At 37.0% G+C, this 24,707-nt stretch overlaps 1 protein-coding gene across 1 annotated transcript in view; it reads right to left on the bottom strand.

The window, feature by feature from the left end:
* The window catches only part of ME1 (malic enzyme 1), a 190,322-nt gene that overhangs the window by 16,533 nt on the left and 149,082 nt on the right, over positions 1 to 24,707 (bottom strand). Inside the window, exons 8-10 of the mRNA XM_027057335.2 lie at positions 18,282 to 18,379; positions 16,449 to 16,562; positions 836 to 941 (exon numbers count right to left, since the gene is read on the bottom strand). Of these exons, the coding sequence (XP_026913136.1) occupies positions 836 to 941; positions 16,449 to 16,562; positions 18,282 to 18,379 (318 nt within the window). The remainder of the gene's footprint in view (positions 1 to 835; positions 942 to 16,448; positions 16,563 to 18,281; positions 18,380 to 24,707) is intronic.

Raw genomic sequence — 24,707 nt, 5'->3', positions numbered from 1 at the left:
TATTACAGTTTCTGCGATGGAGTATTTGTTTTTGTTACAATTATCATCATTGTTCTCAATACTGTCATGTTTACAAGAACTTCCAGGAGTGGATTATGATACAAAGTAAGAACTGACATTCTATACACACAAAATAAGGTACGAAGTTTCATACCCTCCTCTGAGTTTTTTTTAACCACATTAAATTTGGCTATATTAAACATCATATGTGCACACGCACTGTGTAAGCACTGTGTTAAGTGCTATGAGGAATATAGATGTGGTCTCCCTGTCTTCAGGGACGGTCTAGTAGTTAGTGCAGTATTTCTCAACCTCTGGGATATTAACATTGTGGGTTGGATAATTCTTTGTGTGGGGGGGATGGGGTGCTTTCCTGTGCACTGTAGGGTGTTGAATACCATCTCCAGTCTCTACCCACTAGATGTCAGTGGCCCTGACCACCCCTCCCCCAACCCTTTCCAAAGTTGTAATAACCAAAAACATCTCCAGACATTGCCAAATGTTTCTTTGGGGGCAAAGTCACTCCCATTTGAGAACCAGTGTGTATCTGGAGCAATCAAGCCTGGGAAAGTGCTGAATCTGCCAAGGATGGACAGGTTGACAGAGTTAGCACAGGGGGCTACACACTTCAGCTGACAGGACTGAGAACACAGTACGAAATTTACAAATCTAAGTGTCCGTGGGTACTGTTGATTCAGTGAATGTGTAATTTTGTTTGTGAATTCCAAAGGTCAAAATTTCAAAAAGCTAAATTATGCCTCAAAAATCAATTAAGAAAATGAATCAGGCCAAAATGGGGTTGGGTTGGGTTTATGGGAAAGAGGGAGAAGTTTACCTATGAGGGCAGTTGGTTTTATTTCTTTAACAATGGCCTCTAGGTTCTTCATTTCTTCATGTTCATGGGCAAATTCCTTCTTCTCTTGTGTTAAGGCAGCACGTCCCTAAGTAAGGCAAATAAAAAGAAATGTTAAATCTGCCAAACATTTGTGAGCCAATGAAATTTCAGAATATTACACATATTACAAGTATTTGTGCTTAACATTTTTGTGTATCCTGTATTATACTTGTTCTTAAATTCTCTTCTCTAATTATTGGAGTATTCTTTCATTCAATCTTTCAACAAATACTTATTTCTCAATATTCTAGGCAATGGGGATGAGCAGTGAACAAACAAGTCTTTCCCTTTCTTAAATATTATTTAATATTAAAATCCTAACTCTACAGACATTTATGAGATTACTAATAAATGACAGTGCAAAGTGTCATTTAAATAAAGATATCATTTACTAAACATTATTTGTATTAAATGTGTCTTAGAATGCAGAGTTGGCTTTAGTCACAACACTCCCAATTCATGTACCACTGAGTAAAAATTGAACTCAAGGCCATATTTATACCATAGCTTGATTTTCTAAATAAGTACTAGCTTTCAATATTTTTATGTTAATGTTTTGACTATGAATGTGTCATGTGTTATCTAGGAAACATCTAATTATAATTCTCTAGCTGCAAATTTTTTTATGTTTATGTATTTTTTGAGAGAGAGGAAAGGAGCACGCATGCGCGAGCAAGGGAAGGGCAGAGAGAGAGGGAAACAGAGGATCCCAAGTGGGCTCGGCACTGACAGTAGACAGCCTGATGTGGGGCTCAAACTCACGAACCACGAGATCATGACCTGAGCAGAGATCGACGCTCAACTGACCGAGCCACCCAGGTGCCCCTCTAGTTGCAAATTTTTTATCTTGACTTAAAGTAATAAATCACTGCCTAATATTATATGGTACTTTGACTTACAAGTTGTTTTCACATATTTCATATGATCCCCTCAACAATTTTAAGAAGTAAGGCAAGTAATTAGAGTTATTTCACATGAGAAAACAGAGGCTCAGAGATATTAAAGGACTTGCCCAAGGAAGGCCCTGGAACTCAGTCTTTCCAATAATACAGCACAGTACAGTCCTGGAGAAAAAGCTTTACAAATGGTATAGGTCAGGCTGTTTACAAATTGTTGCTCTAAAGATGGTACAATTTTCTTGCTTTAAAAGGTTATTACCATTTTATTTCCATTTTAAAAATACTGTACATGTGAATTACAGATCACTTGCAGCATATGAACCTATTTGCTGCACTCGCTTCCTCATCTGTAAAATAAAGATGGCAAGTTCTACCTTAAAGATGATGTGGTAATAAATATACAAAGGAGTAATACTCAGCCATAAAAAAAATGAGGTTTTTCCCTTTATGACCTGGATGGACTTAGAGGGTATTATGCTGAGTGAAGTAAGTCAGACACAGAAAGACAAATACCATACGATTTCATTTATATGTGGAATTGAAAAAACAAAACAAATGAACAAACAAAAAAGCAGGAAGAGACCCACAAATACAGAGAACAAAGTAATGGTTGCCAGAGGGGAGGAGGGAGGGACAAAATGGGTGAAGGGGACCGGGGGTAGAGGATCGCAGCTATGAAATGAATAAATCAAGGATGAAACGTACCACATAGGAATTATAGTCAATGGTATCGTAATAGTGTTGTATGGTGACAGATGTTAGCTACACCTGTGGTGAGCACACAGCACAGTCTAACAGTCTAGTTGATGAATCACTATGTTGTACACCTAAAACTAATGTAACACTGTGTGCCAACTATACCTCAACAGAAAGAAAAAAATCAGGGAGGGAGGGAAAAAAGAAAAAGGAAGAAAGAAAGAATTTCTACCTCATCAGGTTGTTTACAAATTAAATCAAACAATACATCTAAAGTACTTAGGATTGTGCAAATTTTCTTAATGTTTATTTATTTGCTTTTGAGAGAGAGAGAGAGAGCGCGCGAGCAGGGGGGAGAGAGAATCCCAAGCAAGCTCCACACTGTCAGTGCAGAGCCCGATGCAGGGCTCAAACTGTGATCATGACCTGAGCTGAAATCAAGAGTTGGAGACTCAACCAACCTAGCCACTCAGGCGCCCCAGGATTGTGCCAGTTTTTAACAATAGCTTAACATTAGCTGTTGTAATTAAAATTATTGTGAGGAAGAAAAAAGTCATAATACCAACAGCTATAATTTTGGTATATTTTCTTACAGTCTTCTGTAAAGTGCTGTTTCTATATTATTGTTTTCTATTATGAGCAGGATATTAGAGTGAATAGCTTCCTAAGAATAGAATTTACTGTTAGTCACTTCTGCATTCTAAAAAGTTATTTATCCTACCTTTTCTTCTGAGACACTGTGAAAAATAATCTTAACACTAAATAGAAAAGATACCTGTATGCCATCCATGTTCACTGTAGTGTTATTTACAAGAGCCAAGACATGGAAGCAACCTAAGTGTCCATGAATAGATGGATGAATGGATTAAAAACAAGACACACACACACACACACACACACACACACACACACACACACACACAGAATATTATTCAGCCACAAAAAAATGACGAAATATCGCCATTTGCAACAACGTGGATGGACCTTGAGGGCACTATGCCAAGTGAGATAAGTCAGACAAAGAAAGATAAATACCATATGATTTCATTTATATGTAGAAACTAAAAAAGGAACAAAAATAAAAAAAAAAAAGCCTGAACTTACAGATTCAGAGAAAAGACTGGTGGTTGCCAGAGGTGAGGAGTTGGGGGACAGAGGGCAAAATGGGTGAAGGTGGTCAAAAGGTACAAACTTCCAGTTACAAAATAAGTAAGTCCTGGGGATAATGTACGGCTTGGCAACTATAGTTAATACTGTATTGTATACTTGAAAGTTTTTAAGAGAATAGATCTTAAAAGTTCTTATCACAAGAAAAAAAAACATTTGTAACTATGTGTGATGATAAGTGTTAACTAGAGTTACTGCGGTGATCATTTTGCAATATACACAAGTTTTGCATCATTATGCTGTATACCTAAAACTGACACAAACTTATACATCAATTATATATCGATAAAAAATCTTATTTCATTCAAAATCAAATTTGAAGATTACTATTTCATATTCCTTACTAGTCTCCAGTAATATTAATTGAGTATATTAGACCATATTCTTATTCATCTTCTTTATGAAGAAAAAGTCAAAAATCATATAAATTCAGTTGCCACTTTTATCAATAAAACCTATCTATTATCATGGGTTTTTTAAAATTAGTCATGGGTCTAACAAGTAGTTTATGCAAACCTAGACTGATTCCATGAGTAAACACTGTATTTATGAGACAAGATTTTTTTAAATTGCTTTTTAATAATATAAAGAAATCTATGACAACACTGAAATGTTTACAACTCTCACCAAATTGGGGGGAGGAGCTACCTGGTAGCATCCTCCTCCCCTCTCTTATCTTCTCAGCCAGGAAGTCTATTTCATTTACATATCTCAATTATGGAGATTAATTAAACCTTATCCTAGTATATAAACAAAGGCTAGGCTTAATGATAATTTATTAGTCACAAATGAAAGAAACAGAAGCCTTGGAGTACCACAGAATTTCCTCTAAATATTTTGATAATTAAGACTTCAATTTAGGCCCCAATTCTTCAGCACCCATTTCCTGTGTCAATGTTCTTTGCAATGTAACTTGACAGTTCCTTCCACAAAAAGAAGTTATACTTTCCCACCCCTTCTCTTTGGACTTGAACATGTGATTCTCTTTGGTCAATAAAATGTACGCTGAAATGAAAGTGTGCCAACCTTAGGCCTTAAGAGTAACTGCTGTTTCTGCTCATTCTCTTGTGCCTTTGCCATTTGTGCTTTAACGTGCATAACCTGGGTAGCCTGATGGTCCACTGAAGATGAGAACCTTGTGGAAAAGACCTGGACCCAAACTACAGCTTAAAGCCACCCCGCCAACATCATCAGAGCTGCTCCACCTGACCCTCAGGTGTGTGAGAAATAAATCATTATTGCTGTATGTCACTGAGATATTGTAGCTTTTGATAACTCAGCAATAGCTGAGTAATACAGAGGATAATTTAAATTTTGATTATATATTCCATCATTTCTTTTTACTCATTATCACTATTTGCTGCTTTGGGAATAAGAGGTTCCTTTGCCTCAAATGATTTAATGAAAAGAATGCTTTTGCAATCCTCAATGCTCTTATTACTGCTTAGTTATTTGGCAAAAAAAAAAAATTCTTGCATTATTGGAAAGGAATGAAAAATTCTGGTTGTGGGTAGGAATAAGAACTTGGAACCATTTGATGGTTACAGTATTTAACTATCTAAATTATTTCTAAACTATTTCTGGAAGTAATATAAGCTAAAATTCACGACTATTTTTGTTCTCACTACAGTGAAATTTCTAGAACAGGTATTCAATAAAGTTGCAGCTCGGTGAGACATATTTCCTGGGAATAATAACTTTTAGCTTCCAACATAAACACAACAGAGTTTTGGCTTGTTGCTCTTTCCCAGAAATGCATATACTCAATATCAAGTACAAAGGCAAGATGTTAGACTAACATCTACCTGAGGCTCTATATGGCAAATACCATAGAATTCTAAATTGCTTCTAGCGTGGCTTCCTGTACACTTGAGGTTAAAGGGCTAAACTATATCTTGAAGCTTGAGTTTCTACTTCTGACACAGCAGTCACCACGCTGATGTACCTTTGTAGGACCTTGAAGGAGAAAACGCACATCCTGAAGTAGAAGCCATGTGGCTCTTCTGGAAGCGTGTGGTAGTGCTTGTTTGTTTTTAGGCAAAAGCAGTGGTCTCTAGTATCTAGCCTACCACCCACAGGTGTGCTGAGTAATGGTGGTGGTGACAGCCACCATATTTGGCAGCTTCCTGTCTGTGGCTAAGACACTGATTCTTGAGTCCACAGCCTCAGCAGTTCCTTGCTAATGCAGATGTGTATTACAACTACTCCTGAACATTTGGCCCTGTGTCTCTGTGTCTACTTCTTCTAAGGTTTGGAGATTTGCATTTCAGAATGTTTTTATGGACAAGAGAACTTGTTTAACGTGTGCTAGGTTCCCTAACAGAGAAAGAGATCTCAGGATAATTATTCACCTGTTCCAAAACAGCTAGAGTCACCTCAATGCAATGCTATGTAATCTTGAGGGCTACTGAGAAGATGCGTAACTCTTAAACAACATGTCACAGGGTTTGCTTTCTGGTCTTTTCGATTTTCCACCAGACAAAGTATAAGTATTATGCGAATACAATTCAATAAATTTACTATAGTGTCTGAAAATGCCATATTACTTTTATATCCAAATTCTGAAACTCTTTTCATGCCATGGTAGAGAATTCTAATTGTCCATCAATATTCATGCTCTCCTTTTTAAATTTTAATTTATTTTTTTTTTAAGTTTATTTATTTTTGTAATCTCTACACCTAGTGTGGGGCTCGAACTCATGATCTGGAGATCAAGAGTCACATGCTCTTCTGACTGAGCCAGCCAGGCACTTCATGCTATCCTTTAAAAATAATTACATTACTGTGAAAACACAGTATGAAATTTAAAATTTTTACGTGTACAATCTCTTTTTTGAAACTTTTTTCATTCGTTCCTTTTTAATGATAAGATTTTCCAGTTTTAGCCAACCACATTGTTCCCCAGGCGGAGACTGTATTTCTTAGCCTCCTTGCAATGTAGAGTGGCATGAGACTATCTCTGTTGGAAAGGGTGGAGTGGAAGTGAGGTGTGCACCTTCTGATGCAGCACACACACACCCCCTCCACCCCAGTCCATTCCCCACCCTCTCTCCCCAGGTGGCTGTGATGGTGACACCTGGAAAGCTTCTCTGCTTTTCCAGAGATAGATGATGGACACGGAGATGACTCTGCTCTGCCCACCTCTATACTATCAGATGACAAATACATTTTAACTTGTTTGGGTTAACATATTTTGGGGTCTCTTTGGAGAGCAATTTAACCTAAAATCTAACTAATACATATCTTTAGGCTAGTAGTCTCTTCATTTTGTATCTGAAAATAGTACACACACCATCAGGAGGCAACTTTGCCTTGAGAAGCCCTTATCTTCTGGGAAGGCCAATGACCAAACATTAAAACCAAGAAAGTGTCTATATGGTTTGTAAAAAGTTTTACTTATTTTTGAGAGAGAGAGAGAGAGAGAAAACCCAAGTGGGGGAGGGGCAGTGAGAGAAAGGGAGATACAGAATCCGAAGCAGGCTCCAGACTCCGAGCTGTCAGCACAGAGTCCCATGCAGGGCTCAAACTCCCAAGCCACGAGATCTGAGCTGAAGTCGGATGTTTAACTGACTGAGCTATATGGGCGCCCCTGTACATTTTTAAGATTCATAGTAATGTAAATTTTACCACTGTTCTATCCTTAAACAATGGTGTTTTTTTAATTCCTGAATTCCTGCTTATTATATAATTTCCTTTTGTTCAATTCTGTGTCATTGCCCTTAAATGATCTTTTGTGTATTTGAAAAGAGATACTGAATCACAGTCTTCCTTTCCCAGGTGAGGAACCCAGATATTTTGAATCTGTTCTAATTGAACCCATCTCTCTTCCCTATCAGTGAGGTGGCTCAAGTGAACTCGCAGACACTCTTGCTTCCCCTTTATATACCACAGGACTGAGGGGCGCCTGGGTGGCTCAGACGGTTGAGCATCCAACTTCGGCTCAGGTCATGATCTCACAGTTCGTGGGTTCTAGCCTCACATCAGGCTCTGTGCTGACAGCTTGCTTAGAGCCTGGAGCCTGCTTCAGATTCTGTGTCTCCTTCTCTTTCTGCCCCTTCTCAGGTCACGCTTTGTCTCACTCTGTTTCTCAAAAATAAATAAATGTAAAAAGAAAAACAAATTTACATACCACAGGACTGAAAACTGTACTCCATCAAAGGAATAACCAATGATGAATATGGCCAAGAAAGACCATACTTCCTGGATCTGGCTTTTAAATGTTATATTACTGCATTCTAGTATCATGTTTTCTTCTTTAATAACAGTTAAATATAATCAGTCTTAACCTGTGGATTACTTTAAGCAGAAAGGAGAAACCTCGCAGAAAGGATTGTGAGAGAAAAGAACATTTGTAACATTTTCAGAATTATCAAAAGAATAGGAAATAAGAAATACTATGAAAGAGGAAAAGACACCACTGATCTGTTTATTTTAAAAACTGCCTGGGGGAGCCTTGGTGGTTCAGTCGGTTGAGCATTGGACTCTTGGTTTCAGCTCAGGTCATGATCTCACAGTGGTGGGATCGAGCCCTGCACTGGGCTCCAGGCTCAACCTGGAGATTCTCCTTTAGATTCTTCTCTTCCCCTGCCCCTCTCCCCTGCTTGTGCGCTTGGCACTTTCTCTCTCTCTCTCAAAAAAAACCAAACCAAACCAAACAAAACAAAACAAAAGAGAGAGACGAGAAAAGAAAAAAAAGTAATGATTTCTTAGCAGCTGAAATAACTGAATTCAACCCGGTACATTTTGAATTGTGCTGGGACTGCAAAATGCAAACAAAAGGGGATCTAGTCTGTTTATATTGAATGTGGACCTGCAAATCCAAGTTGTAAAATGAATTTAGAAGACGCTGAATAAACTGAAAGTGACAGAGACGTGATACCCATTTTTTTAACTGAATGATTCAAAATATTTTCCTGAGTGCAGTGTCTCAGACTATCCAAAACAGTAAATTCAAAAAAAATTTAAATGTATTTTATAATATTGTCTACAAAACTGTAATTACTGTCAATATGCCATTAATTTCTGATTAATTTTGTTGGCTAGGGACATGAATAAATAACTAGTAGAAGAATGCATTCTAAGAGCCAACAGCAAATAAATACATGTTACTTCTGAAAACTTGTATTGGTATTCAGAAGGGTAAAAAAAGAGCTCCCGGGTGAGACACAGAAAACGCCATCTACAAATGCTGGACACAGAACATGGGACTAAGATTCAGGACAACAGTCCTCAGCCTCTTCCCTCACCTCACGACCTAGGGCACACCCTATGATACTTCCATGGACGTTGATTTCTCCATCTATAAAAGCAGTCTGGGTTAGTGATGATGACAATGTGATGAAAGTGAACGAGATCCAAAGCAAATGAGCACCAGACTCACTTCAGGAAAGCCAGATTCTTGAACCTTGCTTTCAGATATTCTAAGTCAAGTCCAGGATGAAGCCCTGGAATCTGTACATATATGTTTTTTTAATTTCCCATGTAATTAGGATGATCAGCCAATATTTAGAATCACTGCACCAAATGATTTGTCACATTTCTACCAGATGCATTTTAAAAAGATATGTGATACGTTTTTAAAAAATGTATAAATTGATTTTTCTGTTAAGAAGAAAAGCTACAGAATAACATAAATTAGCAATCACAGATTTCTATTACTGCTTTTCTGACTGACAACTTCAGATATAATGAAAAATATTTAATGTGCTTTAAAGCCCCTAAATTTCCTGGAATGAGAAGCAAATCACAAAGAAGATGGATAAACATTGTATGAAAGGCAAAGATGCATACTTTTAGCATGAACACTTTACTTTCTTTTCTTATTTATTTATTTTTTTCATTTGAGAGAGGGAGACAGAAGAGCAGGGACAGGGGCAGAGGGAAAGAGGAGAGAGAATCTTAAAAAGGCTCCACACTGAGCTCAGTGTGGACCCTGACACGGAGCTCGATCCGACGACCCTGGGATCATGACCTGAGCTGAAATCAAGAGTCGGACACTCAACCGACTGAGCCACCCAGGCACCCATCGTGAACACTTCATTTTCTTAGGCGTAGCAACAGCACTGGCAGCTCCTAGCCACTGAAGCCAGATCTTGACCAGAAGACATCCACCCAGTAAGAAACACAGATTACCCACAGTCTCTCCCCCAAAGGCTCGATTCTTGGCACTGACTTAGCAAGGCCAGGAATCATGAAACGATAATACTAGCACTGCTGAAGGACTCTACTTGCCAAAAACAGAAGAATCAAAAGACAAAAATAAAGGTCCCTCAAGTATTTTCTTTGTTTTTAATGTTCACTTATTTATTTGGGGGGAGAGTGGGAGAGAGAAAGGGGGAAGGGCAGAGAGAGGGGGAGAGAATCCCAATCACAGAGCCTGACACAGGCTTGATCCCACGAACCATGTGATCATGACCTGAGCCAAAATCAAGTGTCGGACACTAACTGCCTGAGCCACCCAGGCGCCCTTCAAGTATTTTCTCACTGTTTTCAAAGTTGATGTGACAATCTGGTTTAGATGAAAAGAACTATTGAAATGTGACCTCTAGATCTGGCAATATTAAAGCAACTGCCTATACCTTTGGACTTCTATTTTCTGCACCAATGGCTCATTTTCCTCCTTCTTTCAAAATCTAATTTGGAATCCAGATTCTTTACGCCACTCACATCAGTTGGATATGGACACAGAAGACTTCTTTTCTGTTCATTCCCCTCTCCAAGATCCCTTGCTGAAATGCTTTTTTGCCTTCTTTTGGCAAAGTGCACGTGGACACTTCTTAGAAATCTCAAACCCTATGGTGTTTTTCTTTTTTTCAAGAGTCTCTAATTACACTAAATGTATTATGGATAGCTGAGAATTTCTTTTGAATGTTACTATTTCTTCAATCTCCCCTCTCCCTTATTTTGTGCTGATTCTTAGGACAGGATAGAAGCTATGATTAACCATACTGAATTACTACCTTTTTCAAAGTCTCAGATGTTCTGGTGTGGCTGGAGAGGATAGGCGGCAAAGACCTCAAGATTTTGGCTTAGCATTTCATGAGCTAGGACAGGTCTAGAAAACTAACTATGGATTGTTACTGATAAGTATTTATTCCTTCCTACACACAGGCACTAGAAGAACTCTTCCACAAGTGCTTTGTTTTGTAATCCATGCCCGCCTGGACAGTTTGCCCACTGCACTGGCCTGGTTCTGTGTCAGGTCATTAGTTTACCAGAGTTGAACTGGGCCCCTCTCTGCATCTGTAGACAGGGCCTTCCTAGCAGGCTGTGGTAGCATTTCACTGTCAGAGTAATTATCATCTGGTCTGATGATGACAGAACTCCATAAATGAGGCAACCTCACAGTTTCCTTTTTAGGTTTTGGTTTTATGTGTTTAAAGCATGAATTTGGTATTTTTTTTGTGTATTATAAACAATTACATTACCAGTTAGTACAATTAATAAAATTATTATTATTGGTTCTCAGGAGAGGCTGTAAAAGTACTAAAGATAAAGGACAACAAACAAAAAAATCACGTAAACTTGAAAGCAAGATACATTAATTTACTAGTTATCCTAAGATTTATTAGTTCTGCAACAAAAATCAACATAATAATTTTGACTTTTTAAAAGCTTGGAAGAAAAAGTGGTTAATTGAAGCCTCATGTTTCTTTTATATTAAATAGTGCACAAGGTGTTAAATATATAACAACCTTTTAAAATGTAACTTTATCTTGGCAAGCAGAATATATGCAGTTCTTTATTTTGGCAAGTAAAAGACATGAGGTAAGAGTGACTGATTAGGCCTAGGCAACAAATTCACAGTTATTCCAAGTATTATAATCCATGGAATTTGCAGTCTCAGTTTAGTAAGTCTACATTAAAATTATTTGAGATGCTAAAATCAGTACATTTCTATAAAGATTTCACATAAAAATGTCATTAGAAATCACAAAAGAAAACCACAGTCAAAGACTCACTTTTTTAGATCCTTAAATCTATTACATCCCTAACTACAACACAATGTGTATGGCTTTTTCCATGGCTCCAACTTTTTACATGCGGAAATCTGTCTCCAGGAGCCCAGATCCTTATCCTGAGCATCATTCTTGTAACCTCTGATTGCCAAGGGGGTAGCACCATGAGATCTGCGCAGGTACCTTAAACTTGCTCTGTCCAAAATGGATTGCATTACCTTTCTCTTGGTCTGTTCTCCATTCCTTTGCTATCACAACGGCCACATCACTTATCTAGACACCCAAGGAGTCCTGCTAGATTCCCGTCTGTATTCTACCCTTCTCCTCCTCCCATATTTAGTGGGCTATTAAGTATGACAATCCTATTTCCTAAAAGTCTGCCAAATCAAATGTCTTTTACTCACCCTCATGATCATTGCTTTGTTTCAGGCACCAATTAATTTTTATCTGTATTATTACAACAGCTTTGTAACTAGTTTCCTTTTTTCAGTTTCACCTCATTTCAGTCCATCTTTAACAATGCTGAGAAGTGACAAGACACAAGACTCCTCTCCATTAAGTTTCTTCAATTGCTTGAAGCAGTAAGTTGCTTCAAGAGCCTTCCTTACTGTTCATCTGTTTCCTTTGAAACCTAGTCTCTAAATGCCTCTCCCAGTGAAATATCTTTTTTTGCAAACGTTGGTCTTCTGCCTGGAAGGCCATTCATTAATCAGTTCACTTTTTCACAAAACATTTATTGTCAATTATGCGCTAGACACTATGTAGGACTTTGAAGATACAGAGAGATGAAAGACATGATCCTCAAGTTCAGCCAAGATCTCCTAGTGAACTTTCCATTCTGCTTCCCTTGCCTCAGTTTCAGATAGAAGACGTTTAAGATGTCCATGGAGACTCAAGATAAACTCCCAACTCTCCCTTTCAAAATGAGCTGAAGAAACACCTTTTCTAAGAGCCCTTCGTGACATTCCCACTATTCTCTCTAGTGCAGGTGGAAGCATCATTTCCTCGACACCCCTAGCACCAAGAACATATTTCTATAACATTTTCATATACAGTTATAATGACTTGTTTGAGTTTTTCCCACTAGGCTTGTTTGAGTTTTTCCCACTAGGCTTGTAGAGTCATAGTGGCTTGTTTGACTTTTTCCCACCAGGCTGTAAGCCTTCTAAGATCAAGGGCCTTACTGAGTCCCAGAGTCTAGTACAATACCTGACCCAGAGGCAATTTCATTCAGTAAATCTCATTTCCTGACCACAATATATGTTGTGTGGCCAGAATGCAAAACTTTTTCTATTTATGCTGATTCTTCAAAGCAAAAGCAGTTTCTAAGACAAGAAATTTTAAACTTCATGTTTTTCTTATATATGATAAAAAAATCACATTGCAAGTTAATAAAATGATTATTATTCAATTTTCAAATGTTATAAAGTATGTCCTGTCTTGTTTTACTTCTTTTTCATTTGTCACAAAGAGTTATTCATACACTCTTTCAGGAAAATATTATCTATATTAATTAAAATTTTTTTTCTGGCTTTAACATAATTGCTATGGAGAATTTGTAATATACAGAAAGGCATTAAAAATAATAAGATTTAAACTAGTATGTATTTGATACATTTACTTCTATAGTTCTATATGCAACTCAGTTTTTTAAACAAAATAGTGACATATAACATGGTGTTTTCCTTTTTTCATCTAACATTACATTACTAATCCTTTAATGTTACTTACAGTTCTTTCAAAAAAACTCTAAGCCTGTATATTCTATTCATGTGGCTATTCCATAATTATTTCACAGTTATCCTCTATTTAGGTTACAGCATATTACCATTATAATGAGATAAAACGTATCATTATTGCAATTAATGCTGTGATAACATTCTTAAACATAAAACATGTGTCTGGCACAAAAATGGACACATAGATCAATGGAACAGAACAGAAAACCCAGAAATGAACCCACAACTATAAAGTCAATAAATCTTTGACAAAGCAGGAAAGAATATCCAATGAAAAAAAACACAGCCTCTTCAATAAATGGTGTTGGGAAAACTGGACAGCAACATGCACAAGAATGACCCTGGACCAGTTCATTACATCACACCCAAAAATAAATTCAAAAAGGATGAAAGACCTAAATGTGAGACAGGAAACCATCAAAATCCTAGAGAAGAACATAGGTAGTAACCTCTTTGACATTGGCCCTAGCAACCTCTTACTAGATATGTCCCTAAGGCAAGGGAAACCAAAGCAAAAATAAACTCCTGGGACTTCATCAAAATAAACAAGCTTCTGAACAGCAAAGGAAACAATCAACAAAACTACAAGGCAATCTACAAAATGGGAGAAGATATTTACAAATACATATCTGATTAAGCGTTATTATCCAAAATATACCAAGAACTTATAAAACTCAACACCCAAAAAACAATACTGTAATTAAAAAAATGGGCACAAGACATGACTAGACATTTTTTCAAAGAAGACATACAGATGGGCCAACAGACACGTGAAAAGATGTTCAATATCACACATCACCAAGGAAATACAAGTCAAAACTACTATGAGATATGTCACTCGTGTGGAATTAAGAAACAAAACAGATGGCCATCTGGGTGGCTCAGTGGGTTGGTAATCCAACTTCGGCTCAGGTCATGATCTTGCCATTCTTGGGTTCGAGCCCTGTGTCTGGCTTTGCACTGACAGGTCAGAGCCTGGAGCCTGCTTCAGATTCTGTGTCTACCTCTCCCTCTCTGCCCCTCCCCTGCTTGTGTGCTCTATCTCAAAAATAAATGGATAAACATTTGAAAAAAAAAAGTTCTAAAAGAAACTAAACAGATGAACATAGGGGAAGGTAAGCAAAAAATAAGATATAAACAGAAAGGGAGACAAATCATAAGAGACTCTTAAATACAGAGAACCCACTGAGGGTTGCTGGAGGGGTGATGGGTGTGGGGATGAGCTAAATGGGTGATGAGCATTAAGGAGGACACTTGTTGAGATGAGCACTGGGTGTTCTATATAAGTGATGAATCACTAAATTCTATTCCTGAAATCCTTACTACACTATATGTAACTAACTTGGATTTAAATTAAAAAAAAAAAACTACCATTAGATATCATCTCACACCTGCTAGAATGGCTAAAATCAACACCACAAGAAACAACAGGTGTTGGCAAGGATGTGGCTAAAAAGGAACCCTCTTGCACTGTTGGTGGGAATGCAAACTCGTGTAGCCACTGTGGAAAACAATATGGAGGTTCCTCAAAAAGTCAAAAATAGAACTACCCTATAATCCAGCAATTGCACTACTAGGTATTTACCCAAAGAATACAAAAATACTAATTTGAAGAGATACATGCATCCCAGTTTTTATGGCAGCATATCTACAATAGCCAAATTATGGAAACAGCCCAAGTGTCCACTGACTGATGAATGGATAAAGAAGATGTGTGGTTTTGAATTTTTAAAAAATTTAAGGAAAACAAAAAGATGTGGTGTGTACGTATATGTATGTAGAGATAGATAGATAGATAGATAGATAGATGTACATGTACACACAATGGAATATTACTCAGCCATAGAAAATAAAGAAATCTTGCCATTTGCAATGATGTGGCTGGAGCCAGAGACTATTATACTAAGTGATATAAGTCAGTCAGAGAAAGACAAATACCATGATTTCACTCATATCTGGAATTTAAGAAACAAAACAAAAATCATAGGGAGAAAAAGAGAGAGAGAGAGAGAGAGAGAGGCAAACCAAGAAACTGCCTTCACTAGAGAGATCAAACAGAGGGGAGATGGCTGGAGGAATGGGTTAAATAGATGATGGGGGTTAAGGAGGGCACTTGTGATGAACATCAGGTGTTGTATGAAAGTGCTGAATCACTAAGGTGTACACTTGAAACTAAAAATATACTGTATGTTAGTTAAATGATTTTCAATAAAAATTTAAAAAGAAAAAAACCAAAAAACATTGTGTACATCTCTATTTCTATAGGACGTATTCTTACAATTCTATTGGATCAGAAGCATAAACTTGTAAAGGCTTTGGATACACATAAGATAGTTTTCCAGAAAGTTTGTTCACATTCACATTTGTTTCTATATTAAATTCCTGAAGCCTATGCTTATCACTGGTTATTTTAAAAATTCATTTCCATGTAGAAAGGGGATTTACAAGTATTTTTTCTGGCAGTTTAAGGAAGAGTGATTAATGTGCACAGAAGGTAGAAGTAATATTAATGCCTTATAACTATGTAGCAACATGGTCACATTCTTAGTCTTATTTGGTTCTCACAATAACCTATGAAGTAGGTCCTGTTATCTCTATTACAGCTGGGGAAATGACTTTGTCAGTTAACACTGTAACAGCCCATTTATTAAAGCCCCTTGAGGAATTCTCATTGAAGCCCTCAAGACTTTGGTTGAGAGAAAGCGGCAAAAGAGGGGCTATTTCATTGTTTGTTCTTTTTTTTTTCCAGCTAGTGTGCATTTTGACATATAGCCCTTAGTAAAAGGACCTATAGCTAGGTGTTTCAGTTGTGTCACTATCAAACTGCCTCATGTGCAAACTAATTCGAGTGGCCTGACAATCCACAGAGTTGTAAAGGGCCTACGTACACCACAGGCAGATTCTACAGCTGAGCCACAAGCTTCTTTTTCAGAAGAGTAATCAGTATTATTGTACGACACGGTCATTCATGTGTAATGGCTACTCTTTTCACATGGTGTTGGGCTAGGGTGGGTAGAAGCACTTGTAGTCTTTGAGATGGGCAGCCAGAACGGCACATTAATTTTTATTCTAGTTAAAACTGACAGATTCTTACCTTAACTATTAATCCTTTTGAGTCAACCAACCAGATCTTTTTCATGGCTTTCTCTTTTGGTAAACCTTCTTTTTCCATGGCCATAACAATCAGGTGTGCAATCCCTAAGGCAGCCTAAGAAGGAGGTAATGAACACAAACTTTAAAAAGTTGTTCCACGTAATGTTTCACTCCATTATATCTTTATTAACAAGAAAGAACAAAACGGTTCCATTGACCTAAAGAGTTATATTCATTCATTTGTACTGGGAGCAAAGTATTTTTGTCACATTTGGGTTAAGCTAAAGGACAACTGTTTACTCTTCTTATCACAACAGAACCACTATTATGTGGCTTGCTTTTTAGCCACAGATAAACCAGTGATATCCTTGTCATCATCTTTAATCCTGTTAATGCAATTAAGATTTGCTTCAACAAGCAAATATTGACCCTAAAATAATGAACTGGTCAGCCTTGCTCATTGGACTGTATTGTTTATTGTTGGGCTCCAGATCCTCTAATTGAATGTGAAGAATGAAGCCTGGTCATTTGGATGGGAACTTGACCAATTAGGCAATAGAATAAAACATATAAAATCTCTGTCCCCAAGCATTTATTTACTCCATTAATTTGGACAAAGAAAGTACTGTGAAATCTCTTGCAAGATTAAAGGAATCTACTTCTTTGGTATTTGATGAATTTTGTGATAATCGGTGAATGTCCGAAACCTTTTCAGGGACAAACAAGTGGCAGTTTTGAGTCATCCAACCATGAATACCTCTGCCCTGCTGAGTATCAAGAACTGGCCTGTGCCATTCATCAAAACGCTTGGGAAATTTAAACAATTTGAATTCAAAGAAGAAATTTACTAAAATTAAATACAGCATGTAACATCGACACAAATAAAAACTCAAATTTTAATAAGCTATAATTTAGCCTTGATTTTATTTTGATGTGAAAATGAATTTGTGATTTACATCAGAATACTTTGAAAGGTTTACATCTTGGCATTTAAGTTCTGGCTTTGCATATTTTAAGAACAAGTAAAATCAAAACAAACACAATATATACAATTTCGACCAGTGTATTACACTTATTCATAATCCTATTCAATTTGAAATTGTAAAGCTTCTTAAGATATATACAGCCACAAAGTATTTCTCCATTCATTACATTCTATAATTCCAAATAATTTGGGCAGTTTTCTCACAAGAAGTTCAAACTCAATTGACATTTTAATTCCTATTGTTGGGGGTGAATTATTATCACTGGAGTCTAGTTTTCTTTCTTCAAATGATTAACTCATAGCAAAGGAGGACAGAAAACAGTCCACTTTTGTCTTGCTGCCATCTCCTTCCAGCAATTGTAAATGTTTTGGTGCTTTTGCACGTAACAGTTATAATGCATGACGAATCTCCAATTCAATTTTTTTTCTTAAAAACTTGTATATAGTGATCTATGTGTGCATTGACTTGTGAGTCAAGGCAACTCTCATATGTGAAACTGGAGGATACTAAATTCATCAGATACAATAGCTTAAATCCTTAAAGGCTTTTATACATAATCACACATTGGAAACTTCTCTGTTCCCACATGGCACCTTAAATATGTAAAACAGAAACCCATGGCACCATTTGATTATCTTACAAATTTAAGACTGAAAACTATCGCTATGCCTCCTTATGAAAAATTAAAATGCCTCAATACTTACTTACTTTTGGAAATCTTTCAATAAAACCTACAGATGCAATCTACTAAAAACTTAAAAGAATACCCTGAACTTCAAATTAATGAATAATTAAGATAAATTCCACTCATTAGTTTCAGAGAACATAAGACTGTATAAGGCAGGTACCTCTCCAGCTCCTTGGAAGAGTATTGTTTGATCAGACAGTTTGTTCTTGGTTATTCGAAGAGCCGCAAGGATCCCTGCCACTGCAACAGATGCTGTTCCTGAAACAAGTAATAAGTACCCTTGAGTGATCCTCAAACAGACCCTGCCAAATTCTAAGCCTCAAATCTTTATTCACATCTTGAAATCATCATACAACGTGGTAACTGGTACAGAAAGGGAACGTGCAGTTGTCTGACCCCACGCTTATATATGAGGCAAAATTCTCAGGCTATTGTCATCAATATTTTAAGACAGCAACTCACTACTATTCTTGAAAATATTGTGACTTAATGCAGTGATGTAATGACTAAGAGCATGGCATTTGGATTCTTATGTGGATTCCAGCTCAACCTGTTTACTAGCTGGATGAATTTAAAGGTTTATTTATTTTTGAGAGAGCATGCCAAGATGGGGAGGGGCAGAGAGAGAGGGGACAGAGGATCCAAAGCAGGCTCTGCACTGACAGCAGAGATCCCAATGCAGCTCAGACTCATGAACCATGTGATCATGACGTGAGCTGAAGTCAGACACTTAACCAACTGAACCACCCAGGCTGAATGAATTTAGAGAAATTATATCAGTTTCCTCATCTGTAAAATAGTTGTACTGTGTGAGATAAAAGAGTACTAAGTGCTATTCGATTCTTCCCCCTAATTACTCTAAGGGCTCTGAAACCTATTACTAATCCCCTCTACACAAAGTGGGTGCACAGTAAATGCTTCCTGATTATGGTACTGATGGTAATGATTGTTCTACATACATTTGGAATTTAATCTTTTAATCTTCAGTTTGAAAAACTGATAGTTAATAGCAATGAAAATCTGATGTTATTGCATCCTTTAATTGGCTTCCTACCTATAATAATCCCAAAGGTGCTGAACAATATTAATGTAAAACTTATTTAGAATGAAGACTGAGTTTTCCTCATCATGCTTCATGGTCATAGAAACTTCACAGTTTTAATTTTACTACTTTGACATACAGGCTTTCACAGATCACAGAGCAGTTTTTGTGCTTTTAAACATAATTACATAGCTCAACTTCTTTATTGGCTCATGTCTAAAATAAAACTTTGTACCCTCATGCAGTACTTTCCAGCTGTATATACATACTCCTCTAAATAACACTATAATGGTTCCTAGATCACTCAGCTGGGTAGTAAAGCTTAGTTAATTTTTAAACACCCATATTTAGTTGAAAAAAATTGATTGTAATAGGTTTGACGCATGACACAATGATGAAGTGCTATATATGCCATGTGCCAAAAATGGATTAAGTTTTTACCTTTAGTATGTTTGTTATTTTCAATCTTTTGGTTGGTTGTTTCTTTCTTACAGAATTTGGTAGTCATAAATAAGACCACAATAATTATTGAAGACCTGTGTGTCTCCTGCATGTTATTTATTTAGAAACACAATGTGAATCATGAAAATAAAATGCTAGCCACTTTGAGCCACCATTATAATAAATTATGAACTGTGGTAAGTCATACATTATGCAAAGGCTACCCTTCTATACATTATCTAAAATGAAAGTCTGTATTTTCTTTGGGGAAATACTGAGAAGTGGAATTAGTGGATTATATAGTATTTATATTTTTAGTTTGGGCGACCCTCCATACTGTTTTCCACAATGGGTTACACCAATTTGCATTTCCACCAACAGTGCACAAGGGTTCCTTTTTCTTCACATACTTGCCAACACCTGATATTTGTGTTTTTGATTTTAGCCATTCTGATAGGTATAAAGTGATACCTCGTTGTGGTTTTGATTTGCATTTCCCTGATGATGAGTGATGCTGAACAACTTTACATGTGTCTGTTGGCCAATTTAATCTCCTCTTTGGAAAAAAAATGTCTGTTAAGGACCTCTGCCCACTTTTTAATCAGATTATTTGTTTTTTGGTGTTGAGTTTATAAGTTCTTTACATACTTTGGATATTAACTCTGTATCAGATATATCATTTGCAAATAAATGAAAATACTAATTCAAAAAGATATATGCACCCCTATATTTACTGCAGCATTACTGACAATAACCAAGATATGGAATCAACCCAAATGTCCACTGATAGATGAATGGGTAAAGAAGATGTGGTACATACAGGTACATACATACACAAACACACACAATGGAATATTACACAGTCAAATGAGATCTTGTCATTTGCGACAACATGGATAAACCTAGAGGATATAATGCTAAGAAAGTCATATAGAGAAAGACAAATACATGTGGAATCTAAAAAACAAATAAACAAACAAAAATCAGGATCATATCTATAAATACAGAGAATGAACAAACTAATGGATACCAGAAAAGGAGGATGAGCAAAATGGGTGAAGGGGAGTGGGAGATACAGGCTTCCAGTTATGGAATGAATCAGTCACAGGAATAAAAGGCACAGCATAGGAATATAATCAGTGGTATTAGTGTAATAGTGTTATATGGTGACAGATGGTAGCTACACTTGTGGTGAGCACAGCATAACATATAGTTATTGAAACACTATGTTATGTACCTGAAACTCACATAACATTGTGTGTCAACTATAATCAAATAAAAAATAATAGTAATAAATGAAAGCCTGTGTAAAACAATGGCTTATCTATGCAGAAAAGACACCATAACAATTATGTGTTTGTCTCTTTGTCTCTTACATCAAGACAGACTCACAAGAGCTGTTAAATAGATGAAAAAAGAATTTGAGAGAGATACTGGTATCCAGAAGATATGAAGTTATTCACAAATAGTAGTTCAAACTATCTCTATCTCAGGCTTTTTGAAGCTAGCCAGAAGTTTGGATTTCAGGGATTCTAAGCTCCCTTCCAACTCTGAGATTCTGCAATGTTAAGGGTCTCTATACATTCCACGAGAACCAACAAGATTTAACCAGTTGATGAACCAAAGTTGAAGTATCATCAGCAATCACTGTATCTGTATTATTTTTTATTTTTTTTAAGTTTATTTGTTTATTCTGAGAGAGAGAGAGAGAGAGAGAGAGAGAGAGAGAGAGAGAGAGAGGGACAGCATGTGCGGGGTAGGGGCAGAGAGAGAGAGGGAGAGAGAGAATCCCAAGCAGGCTCTACACTATCAGTGCAGAGCTCAAACTCATGAACCATGAGATCATGACTGGAGCTGAAACCAAGAGCCAGATGCTTAACTGACTGAGGCACCCAGGCACCCCAGTTTTGATTTGATTTGATTTTTTAAAATTTTTTCCCCTGTTTTGATTTTAAACAGAACTGGGCATTTAAGAACAGAGAGAATAAAATATCTCAAAAGATCTAAACTATAATATGATGACATTTTTATATGGTTGTGCTGGATCATCCTGTATTAAAAGTCAAGACATTAGGAATGCGGGGAAGGGAGAAAAAAAAAGTCAAGACATTTTAAATTCGTATTAACTCAAATAAGATAAACTAAATCTCTGTCTACAGTGGATGTCAGAGGCTTCTATTTAAATGTGTATTCTATAACATTTCATGAGGACATAATAAAACATCCAAACTTCTCTTCATGGAATTAATAAGAATCAAAAAGATATTTTTACTATCAAAAATTAATTTGATCATTATTCTTGCACATTTCCTGGTCCTACTTCCTGGTACTACTTTGATTTAAATTTCACTACAGTCAAGGGAATTAGTGTGGCAAGCTGATACTTCACAAAAATGTAGGTTTTCAAAATAAATTATTCCAAAATAACTTTTGTTTTGAGACTCAAAACTGAATTTTTAGTAAAGCACACAAAGACAGGCTGAAGTTTATGACTTTTAAAGACCAGTTAATATTTAACAATGACCACAGAATGACCTCTACTAATGCAGTAATTCGTTAAATCTGATTAGGATTACTATATATAACCAGCAAAGGTGAATAATACGTAATCAAATAATTATAATCCTCACGTGCTACTAAATAAACAGATCAGACAGAACTAGAAGCAAGCAGGGTGGGAGTGAATGTGTTGAAGCAGGGGCCACAGTATTTAGAGGACATGCTACCTGAGCACAGTATCAAAAGATTAAGATGAGAGCTCTAGGACCTCCCATAGGACAAGCATGTGCAAAGACATGGAGGCAGAGAAGACTGGTCAAATCGAGGGACTGAACACATAATTTAGTTTTCCGTCTCCCCCAATGAACTCTACTAAAACAACAGAGAGAAGATTTAAAAAAAAAAAAAAAAGGTCAAGGAACCAGAAAAGGATAGCATCAAAATCTTAGCAGCTAGAAGGCAGATGGGCAAATGGCGACAGACTTAGTAGATGTGGGAAAGCTGAACTGCTGACCAGCCATGGGGAATGCTAACAAGTGATTAGACTGATAAAACAGAACTCTTGAAAGGCCTGGTTATAAGAGGGACCAAGAACCTCTGAAAGTAGGGATGAAGAAGAGGCTGAAAACAGGAGGTTGTTCAAAAATCTGTTAAGAAGTAGTTATAATCTAGATCCATTTTCCTCACCTTTTATTAGATGGCTGACCCTCCACACTCTGGAGGTTTAGGTTATAGAAAGGGTATCTAGATTATTAAGACACCAGGCATAACTGTAAAACATCAGGGGAAATTGGTGGCAAGGGATGCCATATTTGAAAACAAGAAGATTAAATGCAAATTTACATACTCAATATGCAGACCCTTCCCCCCCCCCCCCCCCACCTACTCCTACTTGGCTCAAAGAATACTGGCAGAAAGCTCATCCTAGCAGAAAGCTAATGTCAGGAGAGAGACTGAAAAACCTTTTCTGTAGAATCTGAGCAATGTAAGAGAAAAAGGCCAGAAACTGACAAGGGAGATTTCCTTAAGGAAATGGCTCAACCAAATACCTTATAGTAAAAACCCTGAATACAAGCTCCATTTGTATACCAAGCCTCCTAAAATATAAAAGGGAAGAGAACACATGTGAAACTGTAGGTTTTATAGTGTTGCTGAAGCAAACACAACTTATTAGAATGCAAAGTGATGTGAGGCTAGAGAAGTGTTTAGATCATGCAGGGCCTTCTATTACACACTAAAAGTAACTATATAAAGGAAGTATATAAAGCAAGGCAATTATAATTTATTATAGGTAACAGAAGGCTGCTAAAAGATTCTAAATTCAGAGAGTGGAGGGGGGAATACATTTGCGAGTTGGAGGCTGGTGGGATGTAGACGAGTTAAAAGGTCACTACAATTATTGAGGAGAGAGGATATTGCAACAATCCAAGAGAGAAGCAAGTTGAGAGGGAGGAAATGTTTAAGACAGAAAAATCAACAGGACTTAATGATTAAATACATAGGATGGGTGAGGAAAAAGTCAGGAATAATCATACATTTTCTTATTTGGAGGACCAGGGGAAAATGTGCAAGGTAAACAGGAGTTCAGTTTTGAGCTTATGAGGTTGTCCTCTCTGTGTGCTGCTCAGGGAACAATGTCAAGAAGGTAGTTAGATATACAGGTCTGGAACTCAGTCTAGAAATCTAGGTCGGAGATAAAAGATCTGGAATTCGAAAATGTGTGGTTGTATTTAGGTCATGTGGATTCATAACACTATTCAGTGAGTAAGTTCTCTTCAAAAGGAGAGAACCCGAATGAATATAAACATTTAAGGAGTAAGGGCAGGAGAATGTGATATAGGGAAGATGACTAAGTAAAAAGTGGTCAAAGAGGTAGGAGAAGCAAGAAAGTAGATGGCTGTCATGGAAACAAAGGGAGGAAGTAGTGACAAACATAAGAAAGGTCAATCAAGAAGGGAAATGACAAATAACCACACTAGATCTGGTAATTACATCATGGTGACCTTTCAGAGAGCTACTTTATTTACACGGGCTAGAGCCAAAGTTGGAGGGCAGTGTGCGGAGGAATAAATAAAAGAAAAAGAACAGAGACAGCAGGTGTTGAGCAGTCCTTGGAAAAGCTTAGATAAGAAAGAGTGAGATGAAGATGGGGGTGGGGGTGGGAGGGAAACAGAGCCAAGAAAAATCGTTTATTTTTATATTTTTAAGGAAAGAATGACAAGGGCTGTTGCTGGGGAAAATGAGGATGAAAGCAATTATTTTAAAAATTAAAGCAGGGGCGTCTGGGTGGCTTAGTCGGTTAGGCGTCCAACTCTTGATTTTGGCTCAGGTCATGATCTCGTGGTTGGTGGGATTGAGCCCCATGCTGACAGTGTGCAGCCTGCTTGGGATCCTGTCTCTCCCTCTCTCTAGGCCCCTTCCCCACTCATTCTCACTCTCACTCTCTCTCAAAATAAATAAACTTAAAAAAAAAAAGAATTAAAGCAATTTAAACATGGGAAGGCTAATGGGAAGGCAGCAGAGAGAGAGTAGCTGAAGACACAGGAAAAGAAGCTAACCACTAATTATAATGAGTTTTTCCAAACTGGAATGGTTTCACTGTTA

This window comes from Acinonyx jubatus, chromosome B2 (assembly GCF_027475565.1).
Source record: "Acinonyx jubatus isolate Ajub_Pintada_27869175 chromosome B2, VMU_Ajub_asm_v1.0, whole genome shotgun sequence".
In the NCBI taxonomy this organism is placed as follows: Eukaryota; Metazoa; Chordata; class Mammalia; order Carnivora; family Felidae; genus Acinonyx; species Acinonyx jubatus.
The sequence above is the reverse complement of the archived record's forward strand: the minus strand, read 5'-3'. Positions and strand labels throughout refer to the sequence as shown.